The 20,988-nt window shown below is 34.5% G+C and overlaps 1 protein-coding gene across 1 annotated transcript in view; it reads left to right on the forward strand.

Annotated features, from left to right (window-relative positions):
* Positions 1–20,988, forward strand: part of PROS1 (protein S) — a 55,488-nt gene that overhangs the window by 27,453 nt on the left and 7,047 nt on the right. Inside the window, exons 5-12 of the mRNA XM_079922409.1 lie at positions 499–621; positions 721–852; positions 3,783–3,908; positions 6,548–6,669; positions 8,262–8,377; positions 11,402–11,591; positions 16,942–17,109; positions 18,421–18,589. Coding sequence (XP_079778535.1) covers positions 499–621; positions 721–852; positions 3,783–3,908; positions 6,548–6,669; positions 8,262–8,377; positions 11,402–11,591; positions 16,942–17,109; positions 18,421–18,589 — 1,146 coding nt within the window. The remainder of the gene's footprint in view (positions 1–498; positions 622–720; positions 853–3,782; positions 3,909–6,547; positions 6,670–8,261; positions 8,378–11,401; positions 11,592–16,941; positions 17,110–18,420; positions 18,590–20,988) is intronic.

Consider the following 20,988-nt stretch of genomic DNA (forward strand, 5'->3'; position numbering starts at 1 on the left):
TTATGAAGAAAATGTCCCTCCTTAGGAATCACAGTATTCTGCTACCTGTTTCCCAATGTCTGAAAACCATTTGACTAGAATTCTATTTATTTAAAGCAGGAGAATAAATCTGGTCCCTGTTATTCTATCTTAGCCCAATTTGGAGGTTCCAAATTTTTCTATTGATACTACACTATTTCTATTGATATTGAGTAGTTTTATTGTTCTGCTTACCTCGTGGAATTGTTTTAAGGATCAAATAAGGTAATATATGAAAAGTATTAAATTACAGTTATAAAGTACTGTATATATATGCAAATATAAAAGTAGCTCCCTTTTACAAAATATAAAGATTTGTCTAATGGATCCACTTTTCTTACTGAAAAAGTATTTGAAGGAATGAGTTGTAATTTTTTTCCATTGACCATAGGCTTTGTGCACAGGATTCTATTAAAGGGTGTATAATTCTATTTTACCATGGCATGTGGTAAAAATTAAATAGATATATATTTCCTTCAGCCATTCCAGACCAGTGTAATCCTCTGCCATGCAACGAAGATGGATATATGACCTGCAAAGATGGCCAAGCTACATTCACTTGCATTTGTAAATCAGGTTGGCAAGGAGAGAAGTGTGAATTTGGTATGTACAATAAACCCAGCTGGCTCATCTGGATTGGCCTCCTGAAAAGTTCTCTGAAGGTTTTATTACTTTAAAAGTAATTTATTTCCTCCTTTTTAGATATAAATGAATGCAAGCATCCTTCAAATGTAAATGGAGGTTGTAGCCAGATTTGTGATAATACACCTGGAAGTTACCACTGTTCCTGTAAAAGTGGTTTTTTTATGCTTTCAAATAAAAAGGACTGCAAAGGTAAGAGTAAGAAGGTAGACTAAAAAGGTATTTACTATGTGAGAGCAAAATTCAATTAGAGGAATTTCCCCAGGAAATTCTTGGAAAACTCTTAGGTGGTAAGTGCTTGTAATAAGTATACATTATCATCTACCTTGAAACCTTGTGATACTATGGGACTGCCTTTGCTTTATTGTTTATAGAGTATTTTTTTACTCACAGAGTATTTTGTTGTCTTCTTATTGTGTGTGCATGTGTACATGCACGTGTTTTAATGAAGAATTTCATTATATGGTGATAAAATGAAGTTTTAGTGCAAGTCCTTGCATACTACAGTCTTTGCGAAATCGTTGTTTATCCTTTTTCTTCCAGACACTATAATATTATATCCTTTATTCCAATAAGATAAACGGTTTACAAATAAATCACCACAATCCTTAATAACTTCTTTCACTGTATTTTATATTTTCTTGTCAGAAATACCTTTCTAATTTCCAGTATAAACCCTTCATCTTGCACCTCATTTCCTGTTGTGGTTTTGAAAAAGATGAAGCTCTGGTTTTCCTTCTCTTTATACATCTAAGATCACATCACTGGTCATAACTTTTTTTCTTTTTTAATTTCAGACTTAAATAATTCCAGTCAGTTAGTTTAGCTTTTTAAGTCATTTTACTAGTGTATTTCTTTTTTTTTAAATTATGCTTCTCTTTCCCCCAAATTTTACCTTTCTTTTTTCTGCACAATGTCTTTTCCATTAGACTGCTTTAACTACCTTTACTAAATCTTCAAATATAAGTGCTAGGTACGTGGATGACTAAAAATGAAATTCTCCAGCCTGGAGTTAAATTTTGCCTTTAGAAAATGGGAGCAAGTTATTCTTTCTTCTCTCCTTTCCTCCTTCCCTTCCTTTCTTCCTTCTTTCCTTCCTTTTCTTCCTTCTTCCCTCCCTCCCTCTCTTCCTCCTTCTCCCCCTTCTCTTTTTTCTTTCTCCCACCACTTCTCCTCTTTTTGTGATGAAGTAAAAAATTTAGTAAGTTAAAATGTAAAGTTTTCTTTTTCAACTCTATTCATATCTGCTTTGGTAAATCCTTAAATTGAATTCATATTCAAGGAGTGGTCTGTCCCTCACTGTATTGTAGTGTTTAGTCTAGCATAGTTTACTATAATATCATTTGAAGTGCAATTGAGTGACTCTAAGGTGAACTGTATAAGCTAACGATTTATTATAAGCAGTTATCCAATTTCAGATTATATATGTTTCTTGTTTGCCTATTTGAAGGTGTCTGAGGTTAAAGATTTAGAATATCAATATCATTAAAACACCAGTTATAGAAAACCATTATAATGAAGGGATACCTTATGCATTCCACAAGCAAATAATACCCATTAAAACTTCTACATCTAAATACTTGGATAGTCTATACTGCTAAAGAATTTGTGATTTATATTTTTAATTAATAGGAATTTAATCCTTATCCATTGAGTTAATACACCTTAACAAAAAGTTCTCTTATAAATGAGTGTCTCTGATGATCAGGACATATGTTCTTGTATTCTTCATTTACATAGTCTTTTATCCATGATACCTAAGTAATAAAGTACAGACCTAGAAGAAGAATATGTATACAACTGTTACAATAGAGCCTTTGCTAAAATGTGGATATGGCTGGGATTAAGCTGCCAGTAAATGTGCAAAAATGCAAGAATAAAACTTTTCATCAGACATTAGATGTCAGTGTAGAGTCATAAAATGTACATGCTATAACCGACACTCATATGATTTAAATGAGTCCTTGTAATATGCCTCAAACCAAATAAATTTAGTCATATGTTTTTACTTTCTGTTGAAAATATGGATTTTATAGCTCTTTTTAGAAAAGTAAGTATTTTTTGAAGTAATTGTAGATTCACATGCAGTTGTAAGAAATAATAAAAAGCGATCCCCTGTACCCTTTTCCCAATTTCTCCCGATAGTAAAATCTTACAAAACTATAGTACCTTATAACACCCAGGATATTGTCACGAATACAATCAACATACAGAAAAATTCCCTTACCACAAGGAATTGATTCATTTATTTTTGTGCAGGTCATTTTAAATAGAGAAATGGCTGAAAATTTGGCTATTAGTCTGTGGAAAAATTAAACTATCAATATCAACTTTTTAGAGTAGAAAATATATTTTTCATTCTGAGCTCACCTTTCCTCAGAGAGTACAAATGAAAAGAGTTCACTAATAATTACACCTCTATTGAACTATTTCTGTCACTTGTTTTGTTTTTCTCACAGGTGCTTATTCAGTAACTAGTTCCAATCAATACTTCGTCTCCTACTCTACTATGTAATATAAACGCATCTGAAATTTCTGGAATAGTAATTTAACACTAAAATTTACGCTGAATTAGCTGCACTTTATAAGTACTTTAACACCTTACCCAATCCCATTTAAAATTTGAATCACTCTTGAATACTTTAAGCCACAATAGTAGTATGCAGATTTAGCTATTGTCCATTTCCAAAGGAAAGGTGTAAGACTGATGAGCCATCTCATTTTTACTGTTTATATTTGTGATAATACAGAGTAAATATGCTGTTAAGACCATATTTCAGAAACATGTATTTAAGAATACATATTAAGAATATGATGAGTCTCTTCTTCCATTTATTTTCATACTGTATCCTGGTAGATAAGAAAAAAAAGTGCTTTTTTTTCTTTTACGTGACTACAAAGGAAATAGCAACCATCAATCAAATTCCCTATGTATTTGTATAAAGAAGTCCTATTTAGTGAACTAATATATGATGATAGATTTAATATTTTGTTATTCCCAGGCCACTTTGTTGTCTCATTAGATATATTAAACTAGATCCAGGAAACACAAATCAAGGGGTCTTTGCTAGTATCTTCTGGTATGGGAAAAATGTTTTTTAATATACTGGTTTCATTTATAGATGTGGATGAATGCTCTGTGAAGCCAAGCATTTGTGGCACAGCTGTGTGCAAGAACATCCCAGGAGACTTTGAATGTGAATGCACTGAAGGCTACAGATACAATCCCGTATCAAAGTCTTGTGAAGGTAAATTTCTGGTGGTGTCATTGGTGGTGAAGAGGGTGTTTGCACCCTGATTTGATGTGAGAAGCATTGGTTCTTTAGTAGTATGCAATCTGATTGGCCCTCTAAGCTGTATATGAATCGGAGACCTCCCATATATGATAGAAGCAAAAGAACACATTTTTAAAATTATTTATTTATTTATTTACTTACTTTTGGCTGCGTTGGGTCTTCGTTGCTGTGCACGGGCTTTCTCTAGTTGCAGCGAATTGGGGCTACTCCTCATTGTGGTGTGTGGGCTTCTCATTGTGGTGGCTTCTCTTGTTGCGGAGCACGGGCTCTAGGCGCCCGGGCTTCAGTAGTTGTGGCTCACGGGCTCTAGAGCGCAGGCTCAGTACTTGTGGTGCACGGGCTTAGTTGCTTCGGCTTGTGGGATCTTCCCGGACCAGGGACTGAACCCGTGTCCCCTACGCTGGCAGGCGGATTTTAACCACTGTGCCACCAGGGAAAAAACACATTTTATAATATTCAAAGATAAAAAGAACTTCTAGCTCTAAGGAAGAACACACGCGCAAAAAGAAAGGCAAATTTAAAAATCATGTGGGTGTTACAACAAGGGTGGTTAGAAACCTTCGGTTTTATACCAAGCTTTTCAATGATTTTCTGTGCGTATATCAGTGTGCCTTTTATTGTAAAATAGTAACTGACCTAGTTCTATTATAATTAAATACATGTAAAAGAAAGTCTCTTCATAACCAAATGATAACCAAGCTCTAAAACCTTAAGAAGTACTGATTAGTAATGTTAGTGCCTGTGGTTTTGGGAGAGCCCCTTGGAGCTTATGATTACTTCATTTGGCTCCAGTGGTGCTGCCATGTGTGCCTCAGGTAGCTTAGATGTGTCAGAGCAGGGGTCCCCAACGGCCGGGCCTACACCAGTCCACGACCTGTTAGGAGCAGGCCATAGAGCAGGAGGTGAGGGGCGGGTGAGCAAGCGAAGCTCCATCTGCCGCTCCCCATGTCCCCCCATCACTCACGTTACCTCCTGAACCATCCCCCCACCGTCCGTGGAAATATTGTCTTCCACGAAACCAGTCCCTGGTGCCAAAAAGGTTGGGGACCACTGTGTTAGAGAGATTTTTTTAAAAAGCATGGATATATATAAATTATCTCCTTTGAATTTTTTAAAATTTCAAAATGAATTTAATACCATGACTAAAACTAATCAAATCAATAATTTTTCTATTGTGGCAAAATATATATATAAGATGTGCCCTTTAACCATTTTTAAGTGTACAGTTCAGGGGCATTAATTACATTCATACAGTTATGCAGCCATTACCATATCTGTTCCAAAACTTTTCCAAACAGAACTCTGTAACTGTTAAGCAATAAATTCCCCCTCCTCCCTTTCCCAGCCCCTGATAACCTCCAACTTACTTCTGCCTCTATGAGTTTGCCTAAATTGATGATAATCTTAGAATAGTTTTTTTTTCAACTATTTGTACTCCTTTTGAGATTTTGATGTGTTATAACCTTATACACTCACTGAAAAATATCCCCCCAACCCACCATTTCTACTCTCCCACCACTCCAGGTGGAAATTACTGTAGTAAGCCCTAAGCATTTGCAGACTTATTATTAGCCAACTTCATCATCAATATTGTAGTTATATTCAACGAATGACAGATTTTTTTAAAAAGATGTAAATGTGAAAATGTAAATATATTTATATATAAATATATATTACTTTATTCCTCTAGTTATACTATTCAATTTTTATGGTACTGAGGGTTCACTAATTTGGGGGGGTCTATTTTAAGACATTTTAAGGGAGAACTTATATGCTATAATAGTATTTGAGTTTGGGGATTTTCAAAGATCACAGGGTGTATTCATCAAAAAGGTCAAGGATGGTAGGTTGCTCTGAAGTGTACTTTAGCTGAAGTATCTTATTACAGCTTTTCAAGAATGATTTTCTTAAAATATGGAGTAGGAACAGGGACCATATAGAAGATTTCACAGTATGGGAGGTAATAGCACAGTGAGGTTTTTTGTTTTTTTTACATAAGAAATAAATATATGTCCTTAAATTTATTGTCGCCAGTAATCGTTGCATTATGGAAAGTGAAATTTTCTTGATATGATCATTTAATCTCCAATTACATTAACCTTCAATTAAAAGGGATCTTTTCTTCCTTTCCCTTCCCTATCTTCCTATCCTCCCCTCCCTCCTCCTCCCCTCCTCTCCCCTTCCCTTCCCTTCCTTTTCTTTTCTTCAAAGCAAAGAGTTAAGAAGTAGTGTCAATGGAATTCATATGATCAGATGTGACAGTTACATGGAGACTCTCAGTCTTTTTTTCTTCAAAATCATAAAATTAGTATAATTGTTACATCTTTATTAATTATTAATTACTGAAAGTTATTCATTAAATTTGTTGGTCAGGTATATAAATAAATAGAAATTACACTTGTAACTCACTTAAATTTCCATGGCAAGTGATTTGTGATTTGATGTCAAAGGAATGTGATTTGATGTCAAAGGAATTTCTTTCACAAAGGATTTATTATCATTGATTATCTCATACTAAAATCAACATAGTCCTTCTTCTGTGAGATTGAACATTTAGGAGATATTAAAATTTATGTTCTCTTTTACCCCAGATGTGGATGAATGCTCTGAGAACATGTGTGCTCAACTTTGTGTCAATCACCCTGGAGGTTACTCTTGTTACTGTGATGGGAAGAAAGGATTCAAACTTGCTCAAGACCAGAAGAGTTGTGAGGTAACATTTTGCAAGGCTAACCTTCCCACCTCTTTTTTAAAATGAAAGAACCAGGTACTTATTTCCACACAGTTGAGGTAAATCAAGAGAATACAGATGTCTATTATAACTGCTATAGTTCAAAGCAGGCTATGAGTCACAGTCCATTTTACTAATTTTGGTCATGTAAGTGGTAAACATTGCGGATAATTAGTGACTGGATTAAAAAAAAGAAAAGCTGCAGGGCCACAGTTCAGAGAGTGCTCATCTGTATAGCCTGTACATTTATAAAATGCAAAGTGTATGTTTATTTAAGAAACTAAGAAAAGCTGAGGTTTATACTCCTCTTTGTGAGAAAAAAGTCTTTCATAGAACTTTAGAGAAAACATTTTCCAGTGTCTGCTTTTCTTTATCTCACTCTGACAAGTTTGATCATGCCGCAGGCATGTTAGTACTTGCAAGAGTGCTCATAAAATCTCAGGTGGAAACAACTCTGTCAGAGTAGGATTTAGTTGGGGTTTAAGTATATGGAAATTCAGAGAGGTCAATTTTGTTAATTTGTATCTCTCAAAATTGCTTTTAGTTACTAAGATTCAATTCATAATTGATCCAGAAATTGAATGTTGGGGGTAGGTTCTAGTTCTTCTTCCATTGTAATAAATAGGTCAACATTTGAAGCTCTTTTTTTTTTTTCCTAAATAAGGATCACATGTTAGTGATCTTTAGTCAAATTCTTGAATCTCTTTTAATTTTTAAAAGTTAAAGTGAAATTTCAAATGCTTATGAAGCAGATAGTAAAAAAAGCCCTAAACTAAATAATGATTTAATCATGAATTTACACACACCTCTTTATCTGCTACCCAGAGAAAGCTGTGTATGTCCAAAAAATGTAACATTTCATGTTATGCCACCTACTTGGTAAAGAAAGGTAAGGTAAGCTAGTTGGCATACGTAATAACGTTGGTAGTACTTCATTGGACTGTATTGTGTTCATGTCTATTTTGTAATTTGGTTTTCTATTATTTCAGTATTTGTTGTAGTTACACATTACCATCTACCTTGGAATAGATTTATGGAAGTTCTAAGAGGAAATGAGATATTATTTCTGGACTTAGATTTAATACAGTGCTGTTTACACAGTTCCCCCCAGAATATCCCTGTATGTATGCCCAAGAACTTCTCCCTTAAAAACCATTCCATTTTAATATTTGTTTTTGCTCTTAGAAGGAAAAAACCTTGATGTTACATCAGATGACTCTAAATCACTTTTTTTTTGGTGAATTCCTTGGAGATTACAGTGATATCTTACTTTATATTTAACCCATTCCGGTTTTCCAGCATTCCCTTTACTATCTAGATAGCAAATTTTTGCTCAGAAAAATTTTGGCTTAATAAGACTTTAAAACGTGTATTCTTGGAGATTATACTGATGGACTATACAAGGAAGTAAAAGATATTGCTTTATTATTACCATGGGTGTTCTTAATTTATTTTAGTGTATCACAGAGGATACATTTGACAAGAACACTAGGAAATAGAGAAAAGATGATACCCTGACACAAACACCAAGCAGTAACCTATGCTTTTTGTTTGTTTTGTTGCCTTTTCTCCAGGCTGTTCCAGTGTGTCTTCCTTTGAACCTTGACAAAAATTATGAATTGCTTTACTTGGCAGAGCAGTTTGTAGGGGTTGTTTTGTATTTAAAATTTCGTTTGCCGGAAATCACCAGGTGAGGTACCAATGTCAATGATAATTTCTAGAGATAAGCAGGTCAGGACATAAGAAAAGAAGTGACTGAAAGGTTTAAAATGTATGAAATTTTATTATCAGATAAGTTAGGTATATTATCAGTCAGATGATATGAGGTACCCCAAAGTTCATTTTTATCTTTACACGTAATTTTCATGCTTGAATCATTTGGGGTCGTTCTAGGCTGATTTTCTCCAATGATCATTTTATCTTAATCCATAGTTCTTCCTTTTCTAGTGAATACATATTTACTAAGAAGCTGGGAAAGTAGATTTAATGTATTTGTGAAATTTTCTTTCTTTATACATGTTGTTAAAAATTAAGTAATGAGAAATATTCAAAATACTGCTTTTAGAATATAGTTATATTCATAATTATTAAGGAAACTATATATGATTGCTTAAGTAGTATTTTAAAGGAATGCATCGCATGATTTTAGTTGACTATCTGGGTACTTTATCTGCCGTTCCTGTAGTTAGTCTGACTTTTGGGAGGGAGTAATTTCTTCTATTTTTGAGTCATGACTCTAATTATCAAATTTTCTCAGAGCCATACATTGTTGGAACTAGGAAAAGAATTTCAGAATTTTGTTGGAATAATGGAAAGGGAACATTTGAGACTGATTATAGAGTACAAATTTTAAAATATTTTAATTAGATAAGCATGAATATTTAATTCATTAGATATATGAGTGATTATTCATTAAATAATTCAACTCAATCCATAGAAATTTTACCATTAAGGAACATTGAAATTTATTCACTGATTTAATTGTGCTCTTTTGACACTCTCGTTTCCCCCAAGTTGTGGTTTTCCCCTTTAACATCTCAGAGCAAATAATATCTTCTAGTGATTAGATTGTAGACAACCTTTCCTTGCTATGAGAGTAATGAGAATGAGAGAGAAGAGTTCATTATTACATACCTTCAGGCACTTTCAGAGGTATTCATTTTTCACAATTCACAAATGCTTGGGCTGTAACATTGGATCAAATTGGATCAATTATTTCTTTCAGTATTTATTTGTTTATTATTTGTTTAAACTTTTTATTGAAGTATTATAAATATATATATATATACACACATAGAAATATACATGTATCTTACATGTAAGCTTCATGAATTTTTATAAGCTGCCACCTGTGTAACGAACACAAAGAACAGCTAACACTTTTATATATTTTTTTCTTTTTTTGCAAATTCCTTCAGCTCTGTTTCCCATGATCAAATACTTACCCTACCCCAACGTTAGCAGATTCACTTTTTTTCACTCTACAATACTTCTGAAAAAGAACGAATTGTTCCCCAATATAATGAGTCAGTATGCTGATGTATTCCAGACAGAAAATGTGCAGAACACGACTCTTTGAATGACTGGTTTAGCATGATTTTACAAAGAGAAGGAAATTATCTCCATAATAGGATGAACTTCTATAAGATCCTGAGAGTACATAGATTTGGATTTTGGCAAGATAATAATGCTTCACATCAGCAAAATGTGATGAATATGAAAGAGAATAGAAGTCCCTACTCTAAGCAAAATGGTTCTTTTTAATATGAGTTCAGTAAATTCCTACTACATTGTTATCTACCCAACATACTTTACTCCACATTTACCTCTTTGTAATATTTTCTTGGAATTCTAAAGACTAAAAAGTTTATTCTATCACTTTTTCTTTTTCTTTTTTTTTTTTTTTTTGTCATACACGGGCCTCTCACTGTTGTGGCCTCTCCTGTTGCGGAGCACAGGCTCCGGACGCGCAGGCTCAGCAGCCGTGGATCACGGGCCCAGCTGCTCCACGGCATGTGGGATCTTCCCGGACCAAGGCACGAACCTGTGTCCCCTGCATCAGCAGGCGAACTCTCAACCACTGCGCCACCAGGGAAGCCCTATCACCTTTTCTTTGTTCCATTTGAGGTAGATTTGTGCCCCATTGCAAGTGGTGCCTCTATCACTATACTATTATATGTGGAATAAGAAAGAGTGTGGGATTCTTTCTTGCCTTATTTAGTAATTATCTGAATTCTTGATTTTTTAACTTAAATTTCCTTTATTTTAACTTAACTCAGATGACTAATAGTTATACAACTATTTTTCCTATTCCCTGTTTATCTTTTTTCAGTCATTTTGCTTTGCTGGTTCCTTGGAAACTTTAATGCTAATTCTCATTAAAGTATCCTAAGGGCACTGAATTGATATATATTATTTTTTAGTCCAGCATACTTAAGATTTTTTCCTCCCCTGTAGTAACTACATACATATATGTGCAGAGTCTTAACAGCAACAGGTGTTATCAGAGCTCAGATAGCCCCAAACGCATGACTATATCTTTTAAGCTCTCCTTCCATGTACTCTAGTATAGTAATTTATGCAATTAGAGTTTGGGGGAGCTTTTGAAATTAAATGAACAGATACATTTAAAAGTCTTTGACTTTACCTTCTTTTACCACACATGAAGTCTTAATTAAGCTTGCAATCATCCAGATACTACCTTGTGTATCTCTGTGACTGATTCCTTCCTGACATATATGAAATCATAGGAAAATATGTTTTTGATGGATAAACTTCAATCATGGAATTGTAACATCTTTTACTAATCACATATGGATACAGCAAAAAAAAAAAGGAATCTTAATGTCAGATTACATAGTGTATAAAAGGCTCCAGGAGAGAGACAATATGCCTAATATTTGTACATGAGTATTCCAGCATTTTAAAGAGTGCCTTCAAAACAAATGCCAAAAGATGAAAAATTATCAAAGCATCTTTTCATTGGGAAAAAAGATTCCACGAATAAGCAAGAAGGTATAATAACTTGATTTTAAACACACATGGAGCCAGAGATAATACAAGAACAGCTTAGTCCTGCCCTTCTCTTTTATTTTTTCCAGGGAAAGAGTTGACTCTTTCAACGTATTGCTGTTTGCCAGTACAAGAAAAAAAAAGAATAACATAGTCTTCAATATTTCTTACTATTAAGTCTCTCTCTTTGTCCATTGTTTAGATTTTCAGCTGAATTTGATTTCCGGACATATGATTCAGAAGGTGTTATCCTGTATGCAGAATCTTCTGATCACTCAGCTTGGTTCCTGATTGCACTTCGTGAGGGCAAGATTGAAATTCAGTTTAAGAATGAATATACAGCCAAAGTCACAACTGGAGGCAAAGTTATTAATGATGGTTTATGGAATATGGTACGTTTTGCTGAATTCATGAAGAATCTTTCCACTTTGATGCAATTTGTATAAAATCATTGATCATTTTTTTAATAGTGATACCAAAGCAAAATAATTTTGGGTTTATCTGATGTTGTGTGAAGTATATTCTACATGCTGTAAATCCCTGAAACAGCCTGAGAAGTTATTATCTCTCAATATATTGCAGATTTCCCATAACTGAAGTTGTTTTCAGTTATTTGCTTTGTTAAAGACAACTACTCTGTCCTTAACTTTTTACCTTTTTTAGTGGCTGTCACTGGGTGAACAGTGATATTGCTCCTATAGGTCAGGGGTTATTCTAAGACAACACTGATCAAGGACAACTACACTGGATAGCCATCAATATTTTTAATGTAAAAGAGAAATACACATAGTAGCAAAATAAAAAATTTAATTTAATTTTAAATATTATCATGTAGGTATAATCAGTTTGTACAAACAGGATACACTAGCTGGTACCAATTATAGTGCTTAGAAACTAGCATTTTTAGATAATCCCTAAAAGTGAGTCTTTATTTTAATAATCAAGAACAGCACTTTAATTTACTGTATTAAAATGGAACTTTTCTTGGAGAAGGAATTACTTGGAGAAGGGATTACTGTTAGTCCACAGAGGGGAGAATTCCTTTCTGCAATTAAATCAATGCTACTTTCAGCAGAGAAGAGCAGAGAGAAGAATGTTGTGCCCCAAACAGACACTACCTAAGCCTGTGGGAACTGACAAGAGGTCCATGTTGAGCAGCCATGTAAAGTCATCACTAAATTATTTCATTCTTATATTTATCCACTCTTGCAGTCATTTACGCAATAAGCTTTTAGTGAGCATGTTTAAAGTGCTACATCCCTGAGTTCAAGGCTCTAAAACTATAGCAAGAGTTTGTCCTTGCTCGAGGTTAGTACCTCACAGTTTAGTAGCTGATGCTGCCTTATGAACTAATACAATATAATGTGAAATATGTTACAGGAAGGTGGTAATAAAGAACAGTTGGGTGCAGATATGGTTCACCGAAAAGGGGGCTGTCTGTCTTTTGGCAGCCATGGATTTTGGGCTCCTAACTCTAAAAGAATAGTGTCTTCACAAGATCAAATGCAACTGTCAGAGAAGTCACTAAAATTCTCTGACTTCTAATGCTTATTAGTGTATCTTTGTTACTACATCTTTCCTACTATAGCTCTATCTAGAATATTTGATGCATACAGCTATACCTCCAATGTGCTGCAGAATACATTTTAATGCCTAACGTCCCTAAATCACCTATCTAAAACTGCTAAAATCACTTTTGCAGCAAAAGAGAGTGAACAGAATTTTTTCTAATGAGTTTATACAAATTGAAAATATCAGCTGTTTGAAGGTGAATTTAGATAAATTTCTAGGTAGGATATAATATGTATAAAGAAGAAGGTAAATATTTATCTGTGAAATTATCATGAGTTGCAAGTAGTGTTTATTAAAGAACTGTTCATGAGTGATATTATTAAAGACAGGATTCGAGGGCTTCCCTGGTGGCGCAGTGGTTGAGAGTCCGCCTGCCGATGCAGGGGACACGGGTTCGTGCCCCGATCCGGGAAGATCCCACATGCCGCGGAGCGGCTGGGCCCATGAGTCATGGCCACTGGGCCTGCGCTTCCGGAGCCTGTGCTCCGCAACGGGAGAGGCCACAATAGTGAGAGGCCCGCGTACTGCAAAAAAATAAATAAATAAAAAGAGACAGGATTCGGGATGGATGGAAGGTAGCTGTTCAGTTGCATTTATTTGTCTCCTATGTTTATGATTCTTGTTAAAAAGAAACTATTATTTAATGATATGCCCATGTTTTAACTAAAACACTTACATTAAAATCTCCCTCTATAAACTGAATACAAGTTTATATAAAAAATAAAGTTTAAGAACAATAAGCAAGTCAGAGAAAAACTTGACTCTGGTAATAAACTTGGTGCTGGCTGTTTTTCTTTAAATTGTAATTCAATATTGTAACAATTTATGCATTTTACGTCCCCGAGCATGGTAGTTTTACTAGCTTTTAATCCTGATGATTTATTAAAGAATTATATACTGTTTCAAACAAATTTATGCAGCACAGAAATTATTTCAAATAAATAAATACTTTAAATAAGTATTTTAATTTTAATTAATGACAAAGTGGTTAAGTCAAATTAATCTGTAAACTGGACTATGGATTATTTTAAAATTTTAAATAAAATACTTTAAAAATAAGAAATTAGAATTAAAGCATATAACAGAATTGTTTTGTAATTCAGATTTAAAAAATTGAATGTGTAATGATTAAGTCATTAGAATGGCTACAACCTGTAGGAATAAATATTGCTAGTTTGTAAGTGATTATTATATTTCATAGTTGGGTATAATCCTAATATTGGTGGGAAATATATAATTTGTATAATAATTTCATTTATTCAACAAAATATTTATTGAGCACTTTATGTGCTATTCCTTCTTCTAGGTGGTAGGGATACAACAGTGAATAAAACAAAGTCCCTGCTCTAATGGAGCTTGCATTGTGGTGGTGAGATGAAAACCACAAATGCATCAACAAATAGACATGTCAGATAGTGATTAATGCTATGAGAAAAAAGAAAAGCAAGGCCAGGCAATAGAGAATGATGATGGTGAGTGTGCATATGGAATCAGGAAAGCCATCTCTGATGAGATTACGTTAGAAAGAGACTTGAGGACACAAGACCGGAGAGCTTTTTGGGGGAAGATAATTCTGTCACGTGAACAGCAAATACAGAGTCTTAGGCTAACTTAGATGATTTTGAGAAGTGACATAATCTAATTTGCATGTTAAAAGATAATCCTGGTTAGGACCTAATGGCTTTGTGGAAACTAGACAGTAGAGAGTAAGGACAGAATAGGATGTGGGGTTAGGAGACTATGGCAACAACACAGTGGAGAGAAGATGGCAGCTTTGACTGGAGTGTTGATAGTGGGAGTGGTGAGAAGTGGTCAGATTCTGTATATATTTTTAAGGTCCAGCTTTCAATTTAAGGTAGATAAAAACTTTTTGGTATTCAGCATAAAGAGGGCTTTAAAGGCCCTGAGATTGGTTATTGTCAATCTGTCGTTTTAAACTCTATCACATCCAATATAATGCTCTAATTATTATATAAAAAAGAAAATAATTTTTAGAAAGTAATATGTATTCCCATATGTAAATGCTCAAGTTCAAGTATAATATTTGTCAAAGCTTACTCCTATACATAGAATAACATGAAAGCTACAACTGAAGACATGCTTGGGGGTGTTGTATTGGCAACTGAAAAACCATAAGTGCATAAATGGTATTGCCACTAGTAATAGTAATTTTACAAAATGGTGAGAAAATCTTGATAAATATCCAAACAAAACAAACATCAGTCTCTTCTTTGTTTACAAGATTATTACATTCTTGAAAAATTCAGTGAATGCTGAAGTGGTACAACAGATATTTAGTGTTTATATTACACACAAGCACAGGTAATTATAAGCATGAGTATACCCTACATGAATATCTACTAGGAAGGTTCAGAAAATTTGTAAGATATTGGATATTTTATTATTTATTTTGCATGACTATCCTGCATATTGCAGGGTGTGTCTAGCATCTTGCAATGTCAGCATACCACTTACTGTGAAAACTAAAAGTGCCCACCACCCCCAAATTTGCCCTAGAGTGGGGCAATAAAGCCCCCTTTAAAAATATTTGCATGACTAGAGGGATGAACTCTGGGGCTTATTATAGAGGTTGAGAAGAAGAGGATCCAGCAAAGAAGACTGAGAAGGGGTGTGAGGAGAAGCAAGCCAGACGGAGGTCCTGGAGGCTAAGTTAAGAACATCTTTCAAGGAGGGAATAATCATTAAAATAAAATGATGGTGACTGGTTATATTAAGGACAGAGCCTTGACCAACTTTAAATCTGTAAATGTTACCAAATTTATTTTATTTACTTTAGAGCATAGATTTTTCCTTCCCGTAGTAGTGCTTTAATATGCCTATTGTTTGGCTTCCCTGATTGATAAGTAAACGAAGAGTTTGCATTTAGAGTCCTACAGTTTTACATAAGGAGATTGCAGCAATGGTTCTTCAAATTGCCTTTATGGGAAGATTTTTTTTTAAAATATTTATTTATTTTATTTATTTATTTTCCTTATTTTTTTGTCTGCAACACGTCTTATTTGCGACACACGGGATCTATGTTGAGGCATGTGGGATCTTTTTGTTAAGGCACGCGGTCTCTTCGTTGCGGCGCTCGGGCTTCTCTCTAGTTGCAGCGCGCGGGTTTTCTCTCTCTAGTTGTGGCTCGCGGGCTCCAGAGCACGTGAGCTCTGTAGTTTGCGGCACGTGGGCTCTTGTTGAGTCTCACAAGCTCAATAGTTGTGGCGTCTGGGCTTAGTTGCCCTGCAGTATGTGGTGATCTTAGTTTCCCGACCAGGGATCAAACCCTCGGTCCCTGCATTGGAAGGGGGATTCTTTACCACTGGGCTACTAGGGAAGTCCAGGGAAGATTTTTTTTTTTTTAATTGTTGGTTACCACTACTTCCAACCGTTTTTAGAAATCCAAACTACTTTCAAAATTGGAAAAAACCAATTTAATTTAATGTGCTTTCTTATGACCTCAACTATTTTTGAATTTTGAAATAAAATATAATTTGTGCATAATGAACAGAATACTGAATGTACTAACTTCTCTTAATTTATATTAAAATTTTATTTACCTTATTGATTTCATATTTATACTATCAGACAAATGCAAAATAAGGGCACTTAAAAGTTTTCTAAGATTTTCTTTTTTGCAGTACGCGGGCCTCTCACTGCCGTGGCCCCTCCCGCTGTGGAGCACAGGCTCTGGACGTGCAGGCCCAGCGGCCATGGCTCACGGGCCCAGCTGCTCCGCGGCATGCGGGATCCTCCCGGACCAGGGCACGAACCCACGTCCCCTGCATCGGCAGGCGAACTCTCAACCACTGTGCCACCTGGGAAGCCCCCACTTTCTTTTTTTAAACTGTTAATTTTATGGCACACTGGTGTTGAAAGATATATATTATAAATGGGTGTTTAAATATAATAGAAAAATATTGATTTTTAAACTTTAAAATATGGTATTGATTTAATTTTCGATCAAGAATTACCACACTAAAACACATTTTTATCACCTTTATACTAATGTGACATTTCAAATGTATTGGAACAAATTAACAAGTACAGTAAAATGATTACTTTGGAAAATTATATACTGGAATAATAACAGGATTTTTCAATCGTGGTGTTTCAAATGAAATGCAGTAATGTTTGGTTGCTTGATAATTTTTGTCTTTTTAATTATAGGTCTCCGTGGAAGAATTAGAACAGAGTATTAGTGTAAAAATAGCTAAAGAAGCTGTAATGAATATAAATAAACCTGAAAGCCTTTTTAAGCCTACCAATGGGTTTCTAGAAACCAAAGTATACTTTGCAGGAATACCTCGGAAAGTGGAGAATGCACTCATTAGACCGGTAAGGATCCAAGCTTATATCGTTCATCATGGGTGAATTCCTTCATCTGTAATAGATTTGAAAATGTGTTTTTCTGAGAGTCAAATGAAGTTATTTTGTTGAACATACCAACTGTGAAAACTTGAATTGAACAAGGAAAAATAACATTATCAACCCTTGAAATTATATTAAGGAAATAAGAAAATGAATGTAGTGTTTTTGAGCCTATTTAAATTCCCAGCATTACTCATGGAGAAGTAGATTTTGAAAAATTCTCCGAGTATCAGTTCAACGTTAACATTATAGTAGTCCATACTCAGCCATTAAACATATAAATACATATATGAGTCCAAAATTACATGATTTTGTAGAAGCCTGTCAAAGACCTTTCTTAGGTCTGTTTTAGGACTAAAATTTGGGAGATAAGGATAGCACATGAAGTGGAATGTTTTAAATAGAAAAATTTTTGGTGGGAATATAACTGCAGCCTGTCATAAATTGAAGTTAGATATAACAGATGATTTTCTGTATGTGGTATTTGACTAACTACCATGGAAAAGGTTTCATGAAGGAGACTAATCAATGACCTTGAAGAGTTTTAAATTTTTCATTTGAAGTCATGGGTCTGCCAATTTTACACTTGCTGATTTAACTTAAATATTGACCATTTTGTATCCATCTTTCAGTTACCTTAGCTTTTAAAAGATTTCTGTGATATGATATAAAACCTGAATTAGTTAACTCATGTCAGAGTGAATATACCTGTCCTTTGAAATTGATAAATCAAGACATTTAAAAAGTAAAATAAATTATTCAAAAAGAATCAACTATTTATGAAATGGCTGCATGTCTTGAATGTGGCTGGTTGCTTTGGTGAGACTGAAGAATGCAAACACTTTTGTTCCTGAAGAGGCTTAGTATCTGACGACAAGACAAACCTAGTTGTAAATGCAGTTAAAGAAAAACAGAAAGCAGCTTAGAACTCAGGGGCACAGCTAGAAGCATATATGGAACTCGAGAGCAGAAGAGTTAGTGCTGGATGATGCAGAAGAGGCAGGTGGGGCTTGAGGTGTTAAAAATCACTAGGATCCCAGTGGAGGTCTCTGATGGCATAAGCTCACTTTTACTGAAAAGGACTGTCCATCTGAAGGACACCTTGAACAAAATTTAGATAAAATTCAAAATATGTTAAGTACTTTAAAATGTCATCAAAGAAAGAATTTTGCCTCTAAATGAAAACCTATATCTTATAATCAATTAAGCCACTTCATTTATGAGTCTGTCTTTTTTAAGTTTAAAATGCTTTCATTGATCTATATTTTAAATTGTTAGATTAACCCTCGTCTAGATGGATGTATTCGAGGCTGGAATTTGATGAATCAAGGAGCTTCAGGAGTAAAGGAGATCATTCAAGAAAAACAAAATAAGCATTGTCTTGTCACTGTGGAGAAGGGTTCCTACTATCCTGGTTCTGGAGTTGCTCAATTTAGCATAGATTATAGTAAGTGATTTCCCATTTTATCTTTCTTTTCTCATTACTGTTTAAATTTATTCATTAACAAACAGCAATAATTCCTTCAGTAAACATTGTTGAGTACTTACTATGTGCCAGATATAGTGTTAGGCTTATTCATACTGTTATATATTTTTAATAGAATTTTTCCAAGTATATTGGGAGAAAAAATGGAGTTGAATATGCTTATGTTGTTATTTAAAGGTTATTGGCACATAATCTGATTAATTTTGGGTAAATTAAATTTACCTGTTTTAAGGTTCACCAGTTTCTCAGTTGTATTGAGTCTACTGATTAATGCATCAAAGGTATTCATCTTTATTTCTAGCATTTCCATTTAATCCTTTCCTAAAATATCAACCTCTTTGTTAAAATTTCCCATCTGTTCATGCGTGTTGTCCATCTTTTCCACCCAAGCCTTCAACTTATTAATCATAATTAAATTCCTTGTCTGACAGTTCCAATATCTGTGTCATATCTAAATCTGGTCATATTGATTGCTTTTTCTCTTGACTGTGGGTCATTTTTCCATGCTTCCTTCTGCATTTAATAATTTTTGTTTAAAGGTGGGTGTCAGATAAAACAGTAGAGACTGAGATAAATAATATTTACATTTGGAGATGAGCACAGCTCTCCTTTTGCTAGACACTTAATGAGGGGACTTGAATCAATCTAGTCAAGAATTGAGCTGCTTCGGTTTTCTTGTTTCCATGACTACCCTTCAAATTCCTTTAATATACCTTGTGCTTAGGGTAGCGGCCAGAGGATTTTTCTTAATAACTGATCCACCCTCAGCTTTAGATATTGCTTTCATTTGCCTCAAGAAAGTGTCTCTCTCTGGTCTTGTTTCACTCCCAGAAGTGCTCTTAGTTGTTACTTGACATTTGCTAGCAATTTAGAGGGGTCTGGGGGTCAGAGGAGCATTCTCTAATGTTCTGGTGCAGATTCAGTCTTAGACAGGTGTTACCATTCCTGTGTCTCAGGGGTGTGGACTTTCCACTATCCCCCCTCCTGCCCACCAGTAAGGGAGATATCTAATGGTTAGGACTCAAGGTGTATTCCTGCTCCTTCCTCAGGGTAAATGATTTTTTGTTGTTGTTTTGTTTTTTGCTATTTTCATTCCCTAATCTGTAGGTGCAATGGGACTTTGATGTGACCTAACAGCAACAAGGTTTTGCTGCCTTTCCCCTAATGCTTTAAGTCTTGCTTAGAGCAGACAAAGAATGATCTGGGTGAGACTTTGTGCCTTTTCTGCAGTTTGCTGTTCCTCTCGCCTTGGGCTTGTACTAGGAAGGAAACTTTCTCTAATCTCTTTCTCTTCTCCCAGTTTTTCTCTTGAGCACCCAGTAAGATCCTTTGAATGGGTATGAATTTCCCATGTGTTTGCGGTTTCCCTGGCTTCTATATTCTCACACCAGCCCCTACTTGGACTTTAGCGTTTTGTTAAGATTTTTACCTACATGCTTTTTACCAAATTGTATAGTGTTTTTTGTCTGCCTTGGGTAAGAGAGTACTCTCCTCCTGTTTCTCCCTCGAAGCATCTGTCTTCCTTTAGGTTTCTAGTCAGTTGTTCTGCAACCTCGGCTCTTGGTGATAGTTCAAGAAAAGTTGTACTTATATAGATAATTGGTCTTTTGTTGTTTTAAGAATGGGAACGAGTACTCTCCACAGTTTTCTATAGTCTAATAGGAACAGGAACTCTTGCCAAACCGACCCCAGGTTTTTACCTTTACAAATAATACTTCTGGGATATCCTTGGACATTTATCCTTGTACCCTCATGTGATTAATTCTGTAGGAGAGAATCTCAGATTCTCTCCATCAAAGGTTATGCAAAGGTATAATTCCTACTGTTCAATCAGATTCTCTTCCAAAGATGATTTATCAATTTGTACTTTTACCAAGAGAAGAAAGTTTGTGCTTGGGATTTGTTTCTAATTTGAGAGTTGAAAAATTAAATCTTGTAGTTCTAATTATTATCCCAGTTTCTACTGAAGTTGAATATCTCACCATATGTTTATTAGGTATTTGTGTATCTTAATTATTTTATTGGCGTCTCTGTTTTTTTGTGTTTTAGGAGTTCATTATTTGAGCTACTAACAGTTTGTATTATAAATTTAGTGTTGATTTTGATATCTCTGATTTAAGAAAAAAACATATTTTAAATTTTTTATTTTCAGCCTTAAAAAGTATTGCTACAGTTTTAAGAAAGCATCTTACACTAGTGCTTTCTGTTTCCTAACATAAATTAATACATCTTTAACTTTAGCTCTGTTCTGTATATGAAGGTATTTTTTTTTAAAAAAAAGTTTAAATTGAGTTGATGACTGGACATAGGCAAAAATTAGGCCCACAATTTGTTCAAAGGACAAAAAGAAATCTCTGGAA

This window comes from Stenella coeruleoalba (assembly GCF_951394435.1).
Source record: "Stenella coeruleoalba genome assembly, chromosome: 5".
In the NCBI taxonomy this organism is placed as follows: domain Eukaryota; kingdom Metazoa; phylum Chordata; class Mammalia; order Artiodactyla; family Delphinidae; genus Stenella; species Stenella coeruleoalba.